This window comes from Sciurus vulgaris, assembly GCF_902686455.1.
Source record: "Sciurus vulgaris genome assembly, chromosome: 17".
Classification (NCBI taxonomy): Eukaryota; Metazoa; Chordata; class Mammalia; order Rodentia; family Sciuridae; genus Sciurus; species Sciurus vulgaris.
Genome location: NC_136478.1, coordinates 52,741,563 through 52,761,141, shown reverse-complemented (window position 1 = coordinate 52,761,141; position 19,579 = coordinate 52,741,563). Strand labels below are relative to the sequence as shown.

At 50.2% G+C, this 19,579-nt stretch overlaps 1 protein-coding gene across 13 annotated transcripts in view; it reads right to left on the bottom strand.

Annotated features, from left to right (window-relative positions):
* Nucleotides 1-19,579, bottom strand: part of POU2F2 (POU class 2 homeobox 2) — a 60,476-nt gene that overhangs the window by 17,349 nt on the left and 23,548 nt on the right. For 4 of the 13 annotated variants that reach the window (XM_079119401.1, XM_079119402.1, XM_079119395.1 and 1 more), the window contains exons 2-5: nt 12,238-12,303; nt 12,086-12,120; nt 11,890-11,946; nt 8,538-8,654 (exon numbers count right to left, since the gene is read on the bottom strand). In XM_079119401.1, coding sequence (XP_078975527.1) covers nt 8,538-8,654; nt 11,890-11,946; nt 12,086-12,120; nt 12,238-12,303 — 275 coding nt within the window. Of the gene's footprint in view, nt 1-8,019; nt 8,308-8,537; nt 8,721-11,889; nt 11,947-12,085; nt 12,121-12,237; nt 12,304-19,579 lie in introns of all 13 variants that reach the window. The other 9 variants (XM_079119398.1, XM_079119403.1, XM_079119405.1 and 6 more) reach the window with 4 other exon arrangements.

The following is a 19,579-nucleotide window of genomic DNA, read 5'->3' as shown; positions in this document are numbered from 1 at the left end:
CGCATAGTTCTGAATCAACTGCTCTGTCCCTAACCTCTGAGGAAAATTAGCCCAGAGGTTTAGCACACCTTACTAAAGCTGAGAAGGAAGGAACCAATTCTTGCTCATCACTATATGCTGATCACCCTCCACTCCTATTACAAACACCTAACAGGCAATCAATATATTTTCAATAAATGAATGTGAGGAAACCTCAGCACAGATTGGCTATGCTTTGCTGCAGCTAGGATTTTAGCCACAGGCTGGGGACAGAAAGATGGTTTATAGGATACATGAGTGAATGGGTGGGTGGGGGATAACTTCTCACTTTCTCATCCAAGCTTGGTTCCACCTGGGGAGGGAGAAAGCCGTGACAGTGAACTTGAGGAGACTTGGGTCCCAGAGCCAACCAGCTGCAACACAGCCCAGGTGTTGTGCCTCACTCCAGTGCACAGAGCAGACAGCCCACTCCCCGTGTGGCTCTCATCCGCCATGACTGGAATAGTGTTGGCCCACATGCCTAATATGGCAAAGTCTGACCAGTCTAGACACCTCATGCTAAGACATGGGCAACCTTCGGTAAAGTCCGACTGGAGAACAGGAAGGGGTGGGGTCTGGGAAGCATGTAAATTATGATAGATTATGTTCTAAATGAGAACAGGGGGAGAACATTGGTCAAGAGTTACAAAGTTTCAGTTAGGAGGAATAAATTCTGGTGTTCTGTGGCACATTACTGCGTCTACAGATAACAGTGTTATTGTATATCCCAAAATAGGTAAAAGAGATGATTTTTTTAAATGCAGGCTGAAGATCAGATCCACAGCCTTAAGTGTTCTAGGCAAACATTTGGGGTATACCCCCTGGCCCAGACAGCAGATTTCAAATGTTCTTACTACACAGAAATAGTGATATTTTGACTGATGAATATAGGAAGTAACCTGATTTAATCATTCGACAATGTACACAAGAATCAAAACATCACACTGTATTTCAGAAACATTTACAATCATTACTTGTCAATTAAAAATAAAATTTAGGGCTGGCAGCGTAGCTCAGTGGTGGAGCACACATGAGGCTCCAGATTCTACCCCCAGCACAGAAGATAAATTAAGTTAAATTAAACTCTAAAAAATGAGGATAGGCTTCCTGACACACCGAGAAGTGTTTACCTGTCCTGCAGGGAGACAGGTCACCTCAGATGGAAATGAGCTCCTGTCACAGGAGCCTTCTGAGTGAACACCTGTACCTACTGGGAATGCCATGAAGGAGTTCCTACACTGGTGGGGGTTAGAGGACTGGGCTCAAGGGTCCCTTCCAGCTTAGAAATTTGGGGGTTTGAGTCTTGGTCCTCGTGACAGCTTCTCGGCATGTGACCATAGGAAAGTGAAGTTCTTTCTGGGGCCTCGACTTCCTTTACTGTCTGGGAAGGTGATGCAAGTGTACCCAAAAGGCTTCGGGTGTACTTTGGAATCATTATTACTGGGTCATTTCTCTCTCAGGGCCTCACTTTTCTGATCTACAAAAAGGAGGAAAAAAGTGTCTCCTTCTTCATCGGGTCACTCTGAGGCCCGAGTACTGTCATGCAGAGCGCACTGTGAGAATCGCAGCACGCTCCTCCGCCATCCCTCGATACCCCTCTCCACTGTGAGCTCTCCAGGGCGCAGACCCCGCCCCCCGCTATGGAATCCCTCCGCTTCCTGACAACTGACAACTTCCAGTGCCCACCAGGCTCTCGGCTGAGCTTCCGCCTCCAGACATCTGCCTGCTCACCTGATGTCTCCACTCGGGTGACTAAGGGACTCTTCACCCCAACCCCAACACGTCCTCCTGGCTCCCTCCCCTAGTCTTCCAGAAGGTCCTTTTCCTTTTCTGTCTCTCCCAACTCAGGAACCACCTCATCACCGCCCAGGTGCTGAAGCATCATCAGCATCATCTTGACTCTTCCACTCCGAACCAAGCAGTGTCCACACCCACCAGGTGCCTGCAAGGACTTCCTACCTTGCAGTCTGTCCTCCCCAGGGGCTTTGGAAAAGGTCAATCAGGTCGAGTCGCCCCACTCTTTAAAAACCTCCACAAAGCCTCCCATCATGTTTAAGAGTACTTTTCAAACTTCTTGCACTAGCGCACGAGACCCTGCAAACTCTAGTCCTGTGTTCCTGTCCTCTAGCCTCCTCCGCCTGCCCCTTGGCCACTCTGCTCCAGCCACACCTCCTCCTCCTGTGCCCTAAACAAAACAAGCTGGTTTCCACCTCAGCACCCTTGCACTTGCTGTTCCCTCTTCCTGAAATGCTCTTCCCCTGGCATTTTTCATAGCTGACGCATTCAGTCCTACCCTCAAAGGCCATCTTCTCAGAGAAACCTTTCCTAACCACCCATTAAAAGTGGCTCCTCCCTTTCCGACACTGCACTGTTTCATTTTCTGCATTACACTTACTCTGAAACTGTCTGCTTGCTGGTTTGCGTTGTTTACTGTCTGTATATGATCTTCAAGGACAGCCACCTCTACCCTGTTCACAACCACCCCTCAGGGTGTAAATGGGTCCCTGGCATACACACTGTAACCAGTAAGTGCCAGCTGAATGAATAAATGACCATGTCTCTTCCAGTTACTCTTCCAGGGGAAGCTCTCAAGAGGTGGTGGGGGCATGTAGCCAGGTGTGGTGACACACACCTGAAATCCCAGTGACTTGGGAGGCTGAGAAGGGAGGATCACAAGGGCAAGACCAGCCTTAGCAATTTATTTATTTATTTATTATATTATTATTACTACTACTACCAGGGATTGAACCTAGCAGCTCTCCACCATGGAGCCACATCCACAGCCCCTTTTTTGCCCCTTTCTTTTCTTCTTTTCTTCCTTTCTTTTTTAAAGACAGGATCTCACTAAGTCGTTGAGTGCTTTGCCAGCCTCAGCAGTTTAGAGAGGTCCTAAGCAACTCAGCAAGACTCTCTCTCTCTCTCTCTCTCTCTCTCTCTCTCTCTCTCTCTCTCTCTCTCTCTCTCTCTTTCTCTCTCTCTCTCACACACACACACAGGCTGGGAATGTAGTTCAGTGGTAAAGTTACCCTGAGTTCAAACCCAAGTATAAAAAATAAAATAAAATAAAATAAAATAAAATAAACAAGAGGTGGGGGGTGTCCAGAGTCCAGAGTAGGCTCATCCCTGCACTCCATTTCCTAGAGGTTGACCTTGCCATATGGAATCCAGGAAGTCCTGACCACTGGGTTTGAACACCATGAAACAGAGAACCAATCAACAGGGAGAAAAACTTGTATGGACTGTGTGTTACATCACATGCGACCTTATGCTAAAAGTCTAGGATAGACACACGATTGCAGGCAACAGTGGGAGAGACTGGCTGGCCCAGTCCCGGAACCCCAAGGGTCTGAGATGCACTGGCCACACAGCTCCAGGTCTGGTACCACTATCCCTCCCTTCTTCAAGCAACATCTCTTCCCTGTGGGAACTTGTCTTCCCTATGCTCAAGACATGAGGACCAGACAGGGCCTACCCTGCCTTCTCCAGGGACTGGGCAATCACTCAAACCTGACCAGTGGATGTGTCAGATCCTTCAGGACAGGGTTGCTGCAAGTCTAGTGCTGGTGCCATTTCTCTTGCCCCAGAATGAAACAAGGAGACAGGTCTCTGGAGTTGGACCTGATGTTCCAGTGTCAAATATTTCCATTTCTTCTTCAGCCACCTGGGGTTAAGCTTTGGCCAATTCAATGCCACCCGCAGCTTATTCTTCCCCGTCACCCACCCCAGCTCCCTAAGCCTGTCCTGCTTCCTCACGTCACGCTTGTTCTTCCCACTGCCGGGAAGCTCTTCCTCTGGCTCATCCACCTGGTCAGCTTCTACTCCTCCCCTCAGCTCCGATAATGCTTCCTCTTGAAAGCCTGCCAGATCCCCTCGGACACACAGCACATTCCTTGTCCCACATGCCCACCACATCCCCTGGGTGTCTCTGGGAAAACCTTTATTCACTAGGCCTTACACTCTGAAAGATTTGGGTGAGTGGGAGTGGGGATGTAGGTCAGTTGGTGGAGTGTGTGCCTCACATACACATGGCCCTGGGTTCAATCCCCGGCACCACAGAAGGAAAAAAAAAAAAAAAAAAAAGATTTGGGTAAGCTTTACTTCCTGTGGTCCTACTATCAAAATAGGGATTCTGCCCCCTAACACTCACACTTTCCAAATACAGAAAAATGTTTTAACAGTTAATGACTAACATAAGTTTTCAATCAATGCCAACTCCTATCGAAGACATTCTGAAACACTCCCCTGGAGAGATTAAAAAACTGCAGCAAAACATCCTTCATTGATTCCATAAGCATGCATGTTGCCCCCGGGTTGATGACAGCTCACCAAACATTGGACAAATTATAAAACAGTATTATAATCAACTTTTCATCTGTAAGCCAGGAAATTATAGGGAAGGACCCTGCCAAACTGTCTAACTGGCACTATGGAAGGAGTACTGCCTCTTCATACTTTATATAATTCTGAAGTGATAGAGTTGCCCCTAGTTGCCCCTAGTGCTGGGGTTTGAACCCAGGGCTTCACACATGCTAGGCAAGTGCTCTACCAGGGAGCTTCACCCCTAGTTCTATGGGTGATTTTGACTCTCTTTTCTGGGCTTCTTTGTATCTTCAAATAAAACAGGTTGATGTGCCTGTTTCACCACAAAACAAAGAGCTCCTGAGGAGCAAGGATGACAGGGACTCACTACTAAGTCTCAGCCTCCCGCTAGGGCCTGACTCATGGAAGGTTGGGAAATATTTGTGAAATGACTGTAGGAATGGAGCTGAGCAGGCAAGGGAAGGGGAGGATAGGGAGATGCAGGCCCAGGAATAGGGAGCAAGCCCAGCAGCTGGCTGGGAGGGCAGGAGCAGTGGGCAGCTAGGGCAGGTGGAGCTGCCTCTGGGCCCTACCTGGTGCTTAACACTTAGAAGGTACAGAATAAATTGCTGTTGGGAAATTGGGGCCACAGGGTAACTCAGACTATGAGAAAGAATCCCTAGAAAACACACTTGGTCCAGCTTTGCACAAGCTGACGGCAGACAGAGAAAGAAAGATCAGAGGTGAGAACGCTGGGGAAGTAGGAGTGAGAGGCAAGGGCTTGTGGGGAAAGATTCAAGGAGACCTTGTGATCAGGGACTGGCTGGACAGCAGGTGGCAGAGGGGTGGCTTGCTGCTGGGCAGGCAGGGGGTGGGAGGTTCCTAGGGGTGCATGAACACATGGAGTATTGGCTGCTAATGGGGTGTCGGCCTGGCGGGGCCTGCACCAGGTTGCCTGCCCTTTGCCTTCCTCCTTCTGACAGACATATCCTTAGGCATACTCAGACAGTTGGAGGGAGGGAAATCCGCAGAGACCTCCTGGAGGCATGTACTCTCGAGTTGGGCCTGATGGATGAAGAGTAGCTCTTCAGGTAAAGAAAGGGAACAACTCTAGGTCGAAAGGAGAATGGGAGCAGGGGCTGCCCAGCGCAGCGAGGAGCCTCAAGGCCTTGGCATTGCTGAGTAAAGAGCCTTTGGCCGTGTACTACAAGGCAAATGGAATACCTGCTGCTGGAGTCTCTGGCGGCCTGGGGGGGAGGGGCCATGAAGGACATGTCCATGAAGGACAGCTAAAGGCAGCAGCTAAAGACCATGTGGTTAGAGCCCTAGGCTCCCATGCCTGGCTTCCAGACCAGTTCTGCCATTTCTGTTAACTGCGTGACCCAGGGAATGTCGTTTTGCCACTGGGAGCCTCAGCTGAAGAGAGGATTCGTGAGTTCGGAAGTCACAGCTGGCACAGTGCCTGGTACCAAGGCAGCGCCCAGAACACTCGATACAGTTATTGTTCTTTGGTGAGCCAGGTAGTGGAAGGCCACACAGGGAGAGTCATCATGCTATAGTGAGACCTGCTTGCTCTGAGTTTCCCTGCAGAGCCAGGCCCAGGGGTAGCCTATTCTGAAGAAGGCAGGTATCAGCTCAGTATCAGGGAATTTCCAAATGGGAGCATCAGTCAGTAAAGGAGGGATGAACTCCATCAAGGGAATAGACCCTGGTGCACGCCTGGTACAACTCGGGTGGGTGAGGCAAGAGGCAAGTTGGAGAGCAGCCTCAGCAACTTAGCAAGACCCTGTCTCAACATAAAAATAAAGAGATAAATAGAGAGACCTGGGATGTAGTTCAGTGGTGGGGTGCCCCTGGGTTCAATCTCCAGTACCAATAAATAAATGAATGAATAAATAAATAAATACATAAAAATAAAAAGGTAGAAAGCCTTGCAGGGTAGACAACATCTGTCACCACCAGGGGATCCGGGAAAGATGACGGACAGAGTAAGAGAAAAGCTTCGGAACACTAGGCTAAGGGAGGTGAAGCAGATTTCTTTGTTGCAGGATTTTTCAGGACCTTCACCACTTTAATGAGCACCACAAACTCAAGTGCTGGTGGAAACTATACAGACAGCACAAATGGGTGATGCGGGTAGGTGCGCCGGAGAGAATGTGTCTGTCTGAAGGGTAATCCTACTAGGCTCCTACCTTGTTCTTCTTGCTATCTATCCTTATTGGAAATTGATTAACCACTGTCGAGTTAAACTGTGTCCCCCTGAAAGATACGTTGAAATCCTAATTTCTGGTACCTGAAATGTGGCATTATTTGAAAACAAGGTCTTTGCAGGTGTAATCAAATTAAAATAAAGTCAGCGCCTGGTACATGTGACTTGGGAGGCTGAGGCAGGAGGATCACAAGTTCAAAGCCAGCCTCAGCAACGTAGCATGACCCTGTCTCGAAATAATAAAATGAACAGGGCTAGGGATGTGGCTCAGTGGTTAAGCACTCCTGGGTTCAATTATTCTTAATAATAATGTCATTATGGTAGGCTCTAGTACAATGACTCTTTTTTTAACTATATATATATATATATATAAAATATATAGTTAATTGTGTATGAACCTTTATTTTTATTTACTTATTTTTATGTGGTGCTGAGAATTGAACCCAGTGCCTTGCACATGCTAGGCAAGTGCTCTACCACTGAGCCACAACCCCAGCCCATGACTCTTGTCTTTACAAGAAAGAAATTTAGATATAGAGGCAGACACAGAGAGAGGACCACATGACACCAGAAGCAGAGGTGGGAGCCATTCATCTTGGAACACCGAGGATTGCCCAAACACCAAAAGCCCAAAAAGGCAAGGAGGGATTTTCCCCTAGAGGCTGCAGAGAGAGCATGGCCCTGTTGATACCTCGATTTTGAACTTGTGGTCTGAGATAATACATTTCTACTGTTTTTAGGAAGGGTTATTGTGTTTGTATTTTTTGATACCAGGGATTGGACCCAGGGGCATTTTACCACTGAGGCTCATCCCCAGCCATTTTTATTGAGACAGGGTCTTGCTAAATTACTTAGGGCCTTGCTAAGTTGCCCAGGCTGGCCTCAAACTTGTGATCCTCCTGCCTCAGCCTCCCAAGCCACTGGGATTAGAGGTATGTGCCACCATACCTGGCTTCTATTGTTCTAAGACACCTACTTGGTAGTAGTTTTTTGTGGCAGCCCGAGGAAACTAATACAACCACTAATTCATGATTCAGTACATACCCACGAACTCCAGAATGGGGAGAGAGGATCTAACATTTCCTAACTCATATATCATAGACCTCCTTTCTGAAAGAACATCTTGGAGGCACTAATTCTGATTTGCTTGTGCCCGTAGAGGTAGCACTCATGGGGGTGACTCTGGTTTCCTCACCTGTTAATGATATCTGGGAGGCTCTGGGCTCTAGGGAGATGTGCAGAAAACACTTAGCTCAGCGTACCATCAGGCAGAAGACTATTATGTGGGATACTCCCCCTTGTGAGCCTCATTTTACCCATCTGTAAGATGGGAGAGCAACATCTCCCAAGGCTTCCTAGGATTACTGAAAGCTGCCTAGCATATGGCTGGTGGTCAGAAGGCTCCATGTGGACCAGTCAGCCCCTTCCTGCACACTCACTGCTTCTGCTTGTCCTTTGCTAGAGGGAGTATGGTCCCTGGTGGCCACCCTTACCTGTGCTGTGAGCTGGATGGGTTGGGACAAAGTGAGCTGTGGGGTCCCAGGGGGCTGGCTGGCAGGCTGTGGTGGTGGCAGGTCGCCTCCCCCAGAGGAGGGTGGGGGCTGCGAGGTCGAGGAGGAGGCAGAAGAGGAGGAGGAGGAGGAGGTGGAGGAGGAGGCAGCAGCGGCGGCAGCGGCGTTGGCGGCGGCGGCGGCACTGGACTGCTGAACGGCAGCGGCCAGCAGCTGGGCCTGGGCTTGCTGTAGGAGGAGCTGCTGCTGAGCTGGCATCAGTGCTGTGAGCTGTGGGTGGGTGGGCAGCAGGGCCAGAGACAGCAAGGGAGCAGAGAAGGCAGAGAGGGGTTAGAGACTGAGCCGAGCAGGTGAGAGGACAGGTCTTCCGGAGGACAGAGGAGGGCGCGAGGTGGGCATGAGAGGCTATGGCCTTGCCGGGGCTCCTCCTCCACGGGTCCTGCAACAGATGGGAGCAGGTTGGCCTGTGCCCTCATCCCAGGCCTTCCCCAGTTACTTACCCCAGCTAGCTGGCTGCCCGTCAACATGAGTTGGGCCTGGGGTAGATGAGGCTGAGCCGGCTGGGGAGGCGGGGGCACTGCTGGGGCTGAGTCACCACTGGGATCTTCAGCCTTGATCTGGGGGGGAGAGAGGCAGGGTCCGGGACCCCAGAATGTTAAGTGGAGGCCAGAGAGAATGCCCACCTGTGAACCAAAGAGAGGGCATATGTGTGGCAATGACAGCCTGGGGTTGGCACAGGAGGAGCTACTCTGGCCTCGGCTTCCTTATCAACCAGGAAGGGCTAACGCACCACCTGCAACCAAACTCCCTGCGAGAGAGGTCTCCTCCTGAGAGTCAGTTTCCCCATTTGGAAAATGGTGCCACTGGGAATCTGGATGGACAAATAAGGGGGTCTGGGTCCCACAATCCTCATCTGCATCAGTCAGAAGTGCATCTCTTAGGACTGTGGCTGTGGCTCAGTGGTGGAGCACTTGCCTAGCATGTGTGAGGCACTGGGTTCAATCCTTAGCACCACAGAAAAATAAAATAAATCAATAAAATAAAGACATTGGGTCCGTCTACAACTAAAAAAAATTTAAAAAAGAAGTGCAGCTCTTATTTGTTCAATGGTGTAAGACCTGGTTGGAAAGGAGGATCTCAGGGTATTTTAACCTAGGCCACAAACTCAAATGATTATGAAGACAAACAGCCCAAGTAGGTGACACAGGCAGGCGTGGACAGGGTGGCCTGAACAGCACATGCCCACCAGAAGAGGAGGCCTACCCAGCAACTACCCTGCTCCCATTGGCCACTCCCATTTCAGAATCTGGAACAGAAACACCGCAGGACAAGGAAAGTACACCCAACTGGTCCTGTGCAGTGGACAAACCAGTCCAAGGGCTGCCAGGTTCCAGCAAGCCTCTGTAGCAGAGGTCCAGGAGCCTCTCCAAACTCTTAACCAGGAGGTGAGTGAATCTTGCGTCCTGCACATAGAATGGATCAGCATAGAGTTTCCCTGGCCACCTTCCCCTCCTCAATAAAAAGCCAGATAACAGAGGCTGCTGGTCGAAGGTGCTGGGTAATGGACATGCTGGGACATGAGAAGGCAAGGTTTGATGGTCACACACTCTCAAGCCCGGAGCAGACATTAGGGATCACCCTTCAGCCCACCATCCAAGCACCAATTTGTAAAAGGAGATCCAGAGAGGGAAAGCAACTTGTGCAAGGTGAAACAGGCAGACCGGTGTGGTGGGAGGGCTGAGGAGGTGGTGATCTTCAGAATGCAGACAAAGACGAACAAAAAAACAGAGGCTCAGAAAAGGTCAAATGACAGAAATCATGTCCCAAATTAGGGGACCCAAGTTTCAGGAAGTTTTAGGGCTAAGAGAGATGCAGCATGAAATGACACTCAGTATAAGAAGTTAGGGAGGGGCTGGGGATATAGCTCAGTTGGTAGAGTGCTTGCCTTGCAAGCACAAGGTCCTGGGTTCAATCCCCAGCACCACAATTAAAAAAAAAAAAAAAGAAAGAAAGAAAGAAAGAAAAGAAATGGCAATCTCAGGGCTTCTGGAAGGCAGGTCTCATTCTGCTTCTTGATCTGATTGCTAGTGCCATAGGTGTGCTCAGTTTGTGAAAATTTAGTCATAAGCTGAGGATCTATGCATACTTTGATGTGCATCATATTTTAATACGAATTTTTTAAAAAATAACATTGAATGCCATAAAGAGAACACTATTCTTTTTTGTGTGTGTGGTTTTAATTCTTTTTGGTTGTCTTAAGAAAGACTCTGATGCAAGGATGTCTTAGACATCTCTCCAATGCTGGCCAATCTCTCCTTTTAGCCAGTGAAGAACAGCCTTAGACCCTGCAGCACATAAAGAGACTGTGGGTAAATTTTAATAATCATTGTATTTATTTCCATGGCAAATGACTCTAGTTTTCCATTCACGAAATTTCCATTTAAAAACCATTTGTTCAAGCTGTTGAAAACACAAGGCAGTTCACGAGCTGATGATTGCTGAGGTTGATTGATGAGATCCTGGGGGGTGTTATTTTCATTATACCCTTCTGTCTGTTTTTGTATCTGCTTCACATTTTCCATAGTAAAATGTTTTTAAACATTGAGCCAATTAACAAAATTATTATGTAAATAATTTTACACGGTGGTATGTGGATATATCTGAAACCATGACAGGAGCATGTAAATCATTGCAGTTGGGCAACGACTGGCCCAGAAGAGAGGGAAAGAGGTTGAGAGGCAAAGACCAGGACTAGAGAAACGGAGGTGTGGATGGAACCCAGGCCTAGGAACAGGAGGAAAACCCCTTCGTTCCCTTGGTCTCATTGGCTTTCCCGAAAGAAGGAAGGCTGCTGAGGGATGAGAGCCGATTCAGCTGATGAGGGAGTGGGAGCAATGGACAATCACTCCCAGGGCTGAGGCCAGGGCCAACCCTGAGATCAGGAGGAAAGAGTGGAGTCCTCGCCTGAACCTGGTTTGAAGCACTCAGTACAGAAGAGAAGACACCTGTTCACGCAGCACTTTGTCCTCCCGTGGCAATATGGGACTAGACCAGAGGTGGAAGGGACTTCAGAGTCATCCAGTTCTACTGTCCCTACCCCCATCTCCATGTTGAAGAAGAAGACGCTTAGAAGTCCAGAGAAGGAAAGTGGCTTTCCCGTGGTCACAGAGCAAAGCTACAGCTGGGTCAGGAGCACGTCTCAGTTTCCAACCCTGTCCCTTGGCCACCTCTGCTCAGGGTCAGGAGTCTTGCCCATGTCCTCTCTGGCCCCACCCTTGGTGCTATCATCAGGTCTCTGGACCTGGCTAGAGAGTAGAGACGCAGGCCCAAGAAACCCCCCAGAAGCCTAGCAGCACTCAGTATGGGACTCCTTCTGGATCTGGAATTGGCACCATCTGGCTGCTTCTGGCCTCCCCATCGTCCTCTCCTCCTGCATCCCCATAGCTGTAGACTCACAGGGTCTTCCAGCCGCCACCCGCCCCCCGCATCCCCACTGGTACCCGTGTGTGTGTGTGTGTGTGTGTGTGTGTGTGTGTGTGTGTGTGTGTGCTGGGGGACAGGGGGTGGTGCAGGCCCCTTTGGTCAGGGAAGTCGGGATGGGGGTGGGGCCTTGGCTTCCTGTTGTTCATTGCCCTGGGGTTCTGGGGGGGATTTCCCTGGCCACCCCCACCCCCTAGGGAAGGGGAAGGAGCTCTGGTGAGTCACAGGCCTGGGGCGGGAACCCAGGGTGAGAAGGGGCGGGAGGAACCTTGTCACGGGGTGTTCTCTCAGATCCTGGGGCCTGGGGCTGACATGCCAAAGACCCTCTCCCAAACACAACCGCCTTTCCTGGATGTTCCAGCAGGTGCTTACCTTGGTGCTGGGGCCAGTTGGAGACACAGAGAACGAGGAGGCCTTATTTTGGGGGTTCTGCAAAGAGAAAGTTGGAGCAGGGGGTGGGAATAGAGCGATGAAGTGGCTTCAGGCACCTGCCCCTTGGGTGGCTGCACAGAGGTCCCTCGCTCCCTCCTCCCTCTTCCCACCACCCTCTAATCCACTCCCTCCTGACCTGATGATTAGTGTCTGGTCCATTTCTTTCAGTGTCTGTGAAGAGAGGGAAAGGATGTGTTGTCATCAGCCACCCACCACACCTGTCCCTTCTGTGGTCTTCCCATCTGCCACACTTCTCTGCCCACTGTGACCCTGCCCCTCCCCACCCACCTGTGTGCTCTGATGGGGAGTCCAGACCTTGCTTCTCGGCCTCCAGGGGCTTAGACATTCTTATTTCTGGGGACAGAGAAGGGATGAAAATGGGGTGAGGGAGAGGAAGCCGAGAGAGCTCTTGGGCCCTTCCACCCCACCCATCAAGCCTTTTCCAAATTCCCTCCACCCACTGCCACCTTTGAAGTATCACTTTTTGAGAGGTATGTCCTCTGTTCTGAGCCTCTGCCCTCCTCTGGCAGGACGAGAGGGGGGCCTCGGGCCTTGAAGGACTCTTGCCTTAAGCTCAGGGGATGAAACACTGGGGCAGGGAGGGAGGTCGGAGGCGGTCATGAGAAGGCGGGAGGAGGTAGCTGGTGTTCCAGGAGCAAGTGTGACCTTGGCCTCCTCCCCGGGCTCCCATTCTGCCCCACCAGGTTTCGGGTGAGACATGTTTTCCACTCTGAGTGGGGCCTAGGAGATGTGATGGGGCTGCAGCATCCCCACAGGAGAGACTTGTCAGATCTCAGGGTGTGATTAAGCCACCCTCTGGCTCACCGATTTTCCCGTCACACATCACTCCCACTGACCTTCTTGTGTGCAGAGCATACGCCTAGTGGCCTCACCCTGCTGCTCTCTAACCCTAACTCCCTCTGACTCGGCCCTTTCTGTGTCCTCCAGGGTAGCCCTAGACTAGAGTTCGGCTTGATTCCCAGCTGCATTCTCAAGTCCACCCCACAAATGCAACCCTGCTCTATAGTTCCTGAGAACCAGGAAACAGGAGGAGATGACCAGGGAAAGGAGGCAAGCACCAGGGGAACAAACGAATGGAAAAATCATGGGCACTCACTGTGCCAACACCAACCGTGGAAAGGGAGTGCTCACCCACCAAGTACGAAGCTAAACAGGACTCAGCTTACCTAAGCATTGGTGTTAATATTATCCTTTCACAGAGGAGGAAACTGGGGCTCCAAAAGGGGTCTCACCTCTGCAAGAGCATGGCAAGGCCACAGAAGCGCCCCGATTGAGCCCAGCTCTTCATGTCTCCAGAGTTCCCGTTTCTAATCTGGACCACTCCAGTCTAATGGGTCCCAGTCTTGACACACACCTCATCTCCAACAGTTGCTAATCCAAGTTCATCCTTTTACCAACTCCTACCCTTCCTAGTCCTGGACCCCAGCACAAATATGGGGTGCAGGCTGACCCATTCTCAGTACCCTTACTCACCCTGAGTCCCAGCATGTGCCCAGATGATCCAAGTTCTTCATCTGACCTTGACTCTCAACTGTCCTCAGACCTTACTCGTGCCCCATCATTAGGGCAGCTCACTCCAAAACCCCCACCTAAACCATGACCCCACTCCAATCGAAGGAGCTGTCCAACTCTAGTGTGCTCTGCACCCAAGATATTTAAAGAAGGCCTGCTATAGTAAGGGATGGGAAGAACTCAGCAATGGAGCCTCGGGGAGAGTCTGGGGATTCTGCAATTGTGGATTAGTCTGTGTGAACTGCTGCTTGTATTGCAGATTCTTTTAGATTCTTAATTCAAAAGCCACGTCATGAATTGCTGGTGGGAGTGTAAATTGATAACAAGCGCGATTCAGGAAAGCTGAAGAGAGACTTCCCTTACACCTGCCCCCGACACCATGACCCAGCACATCCACTCCTGGGCATCCACCCAAGAGAAACACACATCCTGCCACCCAAGGGCACGGGCGCCAGTGTTTTTGCAGACTTTTCATATTGGCCTCATACTGGAAAGAACCCAAGAGCCCATCAATGGGTGAACACATAAACACAATGTGGTACATCCATACAAGAAACAGTCACAGCAACGAAAAAGAACAAGCTCCTGCATCATGCACGCTCCTGCCTCTCACAGGCTGAGCGAAAGTGGCCAAACAAAGGCAGACACACAGTGCTGATTCTAATCCGTGGAGAGTGCCAAACACAAGCAAGCTGATCTCCAATGATGGAGGTCAGACGAGTGAGTACCTCTGGGGAGTGTGGACCATGAGGAAGCCCGCAGGATCTATACACAGGACAAAATGCATCAAGATGCACACTTAAAATATGAGTACTTTACTGTATATACATTATGTTCAACAACAAAGAAAAATTAAGAGTTTTTAAACAGCTAGCACATATGGGTTGGGGGTCTGGCTCAGTGGTAGAACGCTTGCCTAGCATGCATGAGGCCCTGGGTTTGATTCTCAGTACTACATATAAATAAAATAAAGGTATTGTGTCCACCTACAATTTAAAATATTAAAAAAAAAAAAAAGCCAGCACATAGTCCTATTAAGGTGTAGGCCGGGGGAGGGTGGGATAGGTGCTCAGAATGCTAGGGGGGCTCAAGTTCTGTTTCGGGGCACTGGGGAAGGAGTGCTGAATGTCTAATGATCATTAGAAATCCAGGAAAATGCAAAGAGAGATGGGTGGGGGGCTGCTCCCAACTCTGGGGCAGCAAAGACCTGATCCTAGCTCCTCCTCGGGAAGACTTTAGCCCTACCCCAGGCAACCACTAACCATCACGGGGTCCAAGCCTAAGTCCCCTCCCTGGCCCCTCCTCCAACAACCCTTCCTACACCCAGCTCTCCCTGGCTCTAAACCTTTCCACAGCCTCCTTCTCCCTTGAGAAACATCCAGGCCCCTCGGCCAGACTTCGGGTGTAGCCTGCCACCCTCCGTTGCTCATCTCTTGCCACTCATGCATCCTGCTCTTGGACACACCCAGCATCTCCCTCTGCTTGAGGGCTCTGCTTGACAAGTAGTCCAGACCTTGCAGGTGCTACCCCTGCCTCACTGGCACATGCCAGCTCTCCTGTTCACAGATGGAGCAGCCTCCCACCTCACCACCACAGAAACTCCTCTGCTGTGGAGTGAATCTGCCCTCCCAAATCCAGATGCTGAATTCTAGGTCCCAGTACCTCCAAATGTAACTGTATTTGGAGATCAAGTCTTTAAAGAGGTAAGTAAGGTAAGAATGAGGCCATTAGGATGGGCCACAATCCAGTCTGACTGGTGTCCTTATAAAAAGAAAAAATTGGGACACAGACTCACAGAGGAAAGACACAGGGAGAAGACTCACCTGCAAGCCAAGGAGAGGACTCAAGAGAAATCAAGTTTACCAACATCTTGATCTCTGACTTCTAGCTTCCAGAATCGCAAGAAAATAAATTTCTGTTGTTTCAGTCATCTAGTCTATGGTACTTGGTTATGGCAGCCCTAGCAAATTAATTCATCTTCCCACACCCACTTCAATCCCCCAGGGCTGTGGTGCCTGTGACCCGGTTCCTTCTTCACCTGACCTGGGGACAGGCCTATCTGATTCATTGCTGGGTCCCCAGCCTCACCAGTCCAGAACAAGCTGTGTTTGCTGAACGTCCCTCCTTGCAACTCCTTCTGCCTCTGACTGGTTTCTTTCCTGCCCTGCTGTTTCCCTGCCATTTAACAAATATTCCCTAAGTCCTTGACATGTGCTGGTCCCTCTGCCTGGAATGCTGCCCCCCACTCTGTTCACCTCCAAATTATTCTTTAGGACTACCCTCTATGAAGCCAGAGACTCTGCCCTCCTTTTGCCCTGGCTTTCCTTGTCCCAGCATCTCCCTGTCCCTGTCCCTGGCTGTAGCTTTCCAGTGCCCCATGTCTTTTCCATCACACTTTCCCATCAAGAACAGGTCTGGGGCTGGGGTTGTGGTTCACTGGTAGAGCACTTGCCTATCATGTGTGAGGCACTGGGTTCGAGTCTCAGCACCACATATAAATAAGTAAATAAGTGTCCATTGACAGCTAAAAAAAAATTAAAAAAAAAAAAAAAAAAAAAAAAAGGAGGGAGAGAGAGCAGGTCTGACCAGGAGCAGTGGCACATGCCTGTCATCCCAGCAGCTCAGGAGGCTGAGGCAGGAGGATGGAGAGTTCAAAGCCAGCCTCAGCAACAGTGAGACCCTAAGCAACTCAGTGAGACCCTGTCTCTAAATAAAATACAAAACAGGGCTGGGGATGTGGCTCAGTGGTCTAACACCCCTGAGTTCAATTCTTGGTACCTCCCCCCAAAAAAGAGCAGGTCTGATCTTGGGCCCCACCACCACCCAGCAGAAGACATGCAGGTTGACGGCCAAGGGTGACCCAGTCCTGACCTCCTCCTTCAGGACTTTACCTCTGCCCTTTTTTCTTAAATAATTTTTTAGATGTTGACAGACCTTTATTTTATTCATTTATTTTTATGTGGTGCTGAGGATGGAACTCAGGGCCTCACACAGGCTAGGCAAGCGCTCTACCACTGGAACACAACCCCAGCCTCCCTCTGCTCTTTCTTACAGGACACTTTCCTGTTCTAGGGGCAACTCCTCCTCCTCATGAGTCCCCTCCTCTATGAAGTCCTCCCTCACCCCCAGGCTGTCAGTGTCTCTTTCATGTGAGTTCCCCCAACCCCTGTGCCCACCATCATCCTGGGCAATCACTCGGTTCCCACCCCCTAACTGTGGGCTCCTGGAGGACTCAGGTTGGAGTCACTGCTGTGCAGAACTCAGGCCTTTGAAATGAGTGAAAGCATGAGAGGACTCCCCACCCGGTCTGAAGCAAGGCCCTATCTCTGCTGCCACCTGACACCTCAAACCTCTGCCACCATCTCCAAGGAGACTCTGTCTTAAACCTTTAAGATTCCTTGGGGCTGGGGTTGTGGCTTTGTGGTAGAGTGCTCGCCTAGCATGCATGAGGCCCTTGGTTTGATCCTCAGCACCGCAATAAAATAAAATAAAATAAAGGTATTGTGTCCACCTACAACTAAAAAAAATATTTTTAAATCCTTAAAAAAAAAAAAAAGGATTCCTTTCACAGGGTTGGCAGCTGGAGACAAAAGCGGTTTAAGGGAAAATGTCCACCATTCAGTTTTCCTTATTCTCCCTAAATTTTCTAGACTACTCCCATGTGGACCCAGTGCTCACCCCAGTACTTGGCTGGAGCACAGCAAAATGAATGCTGCCCTTGGTCAAGATGTCTCTCTCTCTCTCTCTCTCTCTCTCTCTCTCTCTCTCTCTCTCTCTCTCTCTCTCTGGACTGTGGGTTGAACCCAGGGGCACTTAGCCACATCCCCAGTCCACATTTTTATATTTTATTTAGAGATAGGATCTCGCTGAGTTACTTAGGCTCTTGCTAATTTTCTGAGGCTGTCTTTGAACTTGTGATCCTCTTGCCGCAGCCTCCTGAGTCCCTGGGATGGCATGCATGCGCCACTGTATCCCATCAGACACTGGTTTTAATGACACAGGGAGTGACATGGCTATCTGACTTAAAATTGTGCCCCCACCATGATTCTAATGTGCTCCAATGCCCTGGCACCTCCAGAAGCCCCTCTTGAAGCCTCATTTGAATAGAAAAGTTGGTTGGTTACTTAGGACTATAACCTTCCCTGACAGTAGTGTGTAGTGTTTTGGAGGAACTGGCCACGAATAGCAGTGCATGACCTGCTAGGCCCTTTGGAGCCATGTTAACCCCTGAATCCCACCATCCTTGGGCTAGATCTACCCAGGGCTGCCCAGGCCCTGAGTTCGTCCACTGCCCCAGGCCTGGGACTCTGGGTCCCCTCCACCCTCCTTGACCCTCCCTCCCCGGACTTTCACTTCTCCTCTGCGTTTCCCCCAGCCAGTTTTAGCAGACTTAGCGAGCTTCTCGTTAAGCACTTACCGAAAACGGGACTAAATATAGAGGACCCAAGGACTGCCCCTCACCCTTCCTGGCCCCACTTGGCCTGTCCCCTGGGTCCTCCGCCCCTACAGCCTGCCTTGATCAAGGTTATGCCCTGGGAGCCCCTGTGGGCAGGGTTGGTGCTGCCGGGAACCTCTGTGGGTCCAGCTGGCCCAGCCCCGGGCTCCCCAGGAGTAGCACCTCAACCCTCCCCCAACCCCACAGCTGTCCCTGGGTGGCCTCAAGGGAGTGAGCACTTCTGAGCTGTCAGAGGGAGGGATGGAGATACAGCCTGCAGACACAACAAGAGAGGTGGCCTCCAGCTGTGCCAACAATAGGCAAGATCTGCCACATAACACACTCACCACACCACAACCAAGTAGGGCCTGACCAGCACACACAAGATGCATGTGTGCAGATTTCAGACAGGAATGTTCACAGGTCTGCAGATGAAGACACATGCCTAGGTGTGATGCCATGGGCAGTTATGCAAAACACGTACTCAGATGTTACACACTTACACGCTGTCAAACCGAGTCACACACATGTGCACACACATACCGAGAGCCACACAGAGACAGGTAGTTATACATATGCAGTCACACACAGATATACGCATAGACGTGCCCAAACACGCACGCACTCACATACACAGAGTCACTTCACCCTGGACAGGATGACCAGAACAGACTCCTGGGCCAGTTCACTGATGTGAAGTGAGAGTCCCTGTAGGATGAGGATCTGTGAAAGGCTGCACAATATATTAATTCATGTCTGGCCATAGAAAACCCAGGCCAGTCCACCCAGGTAGGGTTGTTTTGTGAGAAATTGCAAGAGTTTAACTTGCTGCCTAGCACCCATGAGGTCCCCAATTTGGTCCCAGACAGGGACGAGTCAGGGGTGGAGCAGACACCATGCATGTGAAGACACCCTGAATCTCATGTCCGCACTGCACAGGCACACACACATAAACACAACTGATCGTACAGTCAGTAAACAAACACATGCCATCCTTTAAATAGTCTTCCTCCTTTGCCAGGTGCAGTGGCGCACACCTGTAATCCCAGCAGCTTGGGAGGCTGAGGCAGGAGAATCTCAAGTTCAAAGCCAGGCTCAGCAACTTCATGAAGCCTTAAGCAACTTAATGAAACCCTGCCTGAAGATAAAAAAATAAAAAACAAAAAAGGGCTGGGGATGTGGCTCAGTGGTTAAGCACCTCTGGGTACAATTTCTGCAAATCCTGCGAATATTACAACCCCCTTAAAAAAATCGAAGAAAAGAAAAAGAGAGAGAGAATTCTTCCTCCCATCCCACCCCTCCTCACCTCCTGGACCTTGCTCACCAATTCGCACTTCACACCCAGCTCAGACATTCCCCTCCTCCAGAAAGCCCTCCCTGACCCTGCGCTAGCTGAATTGGATGTTTTCTGGGCTCCTACAACCCTCCTGTGCCTCCTCAATTCCAGTCCTGACCACTCTGTAGGATCATTGGTGACAGGTCTGTCTTCTCCACTGAACTTGGGACTCCAGGAGGGCAGACTCGAAGTTGCCTTTGTCAATTGTATTTCCAACACCCAGCACAGAAACGCTCAATAAATACGTGCTGGTAAAAGATCAGGGATGCCCACACACACTGGTGCACATAGGAGGACATACATCAAGCCAAGATTTGCACCCACAG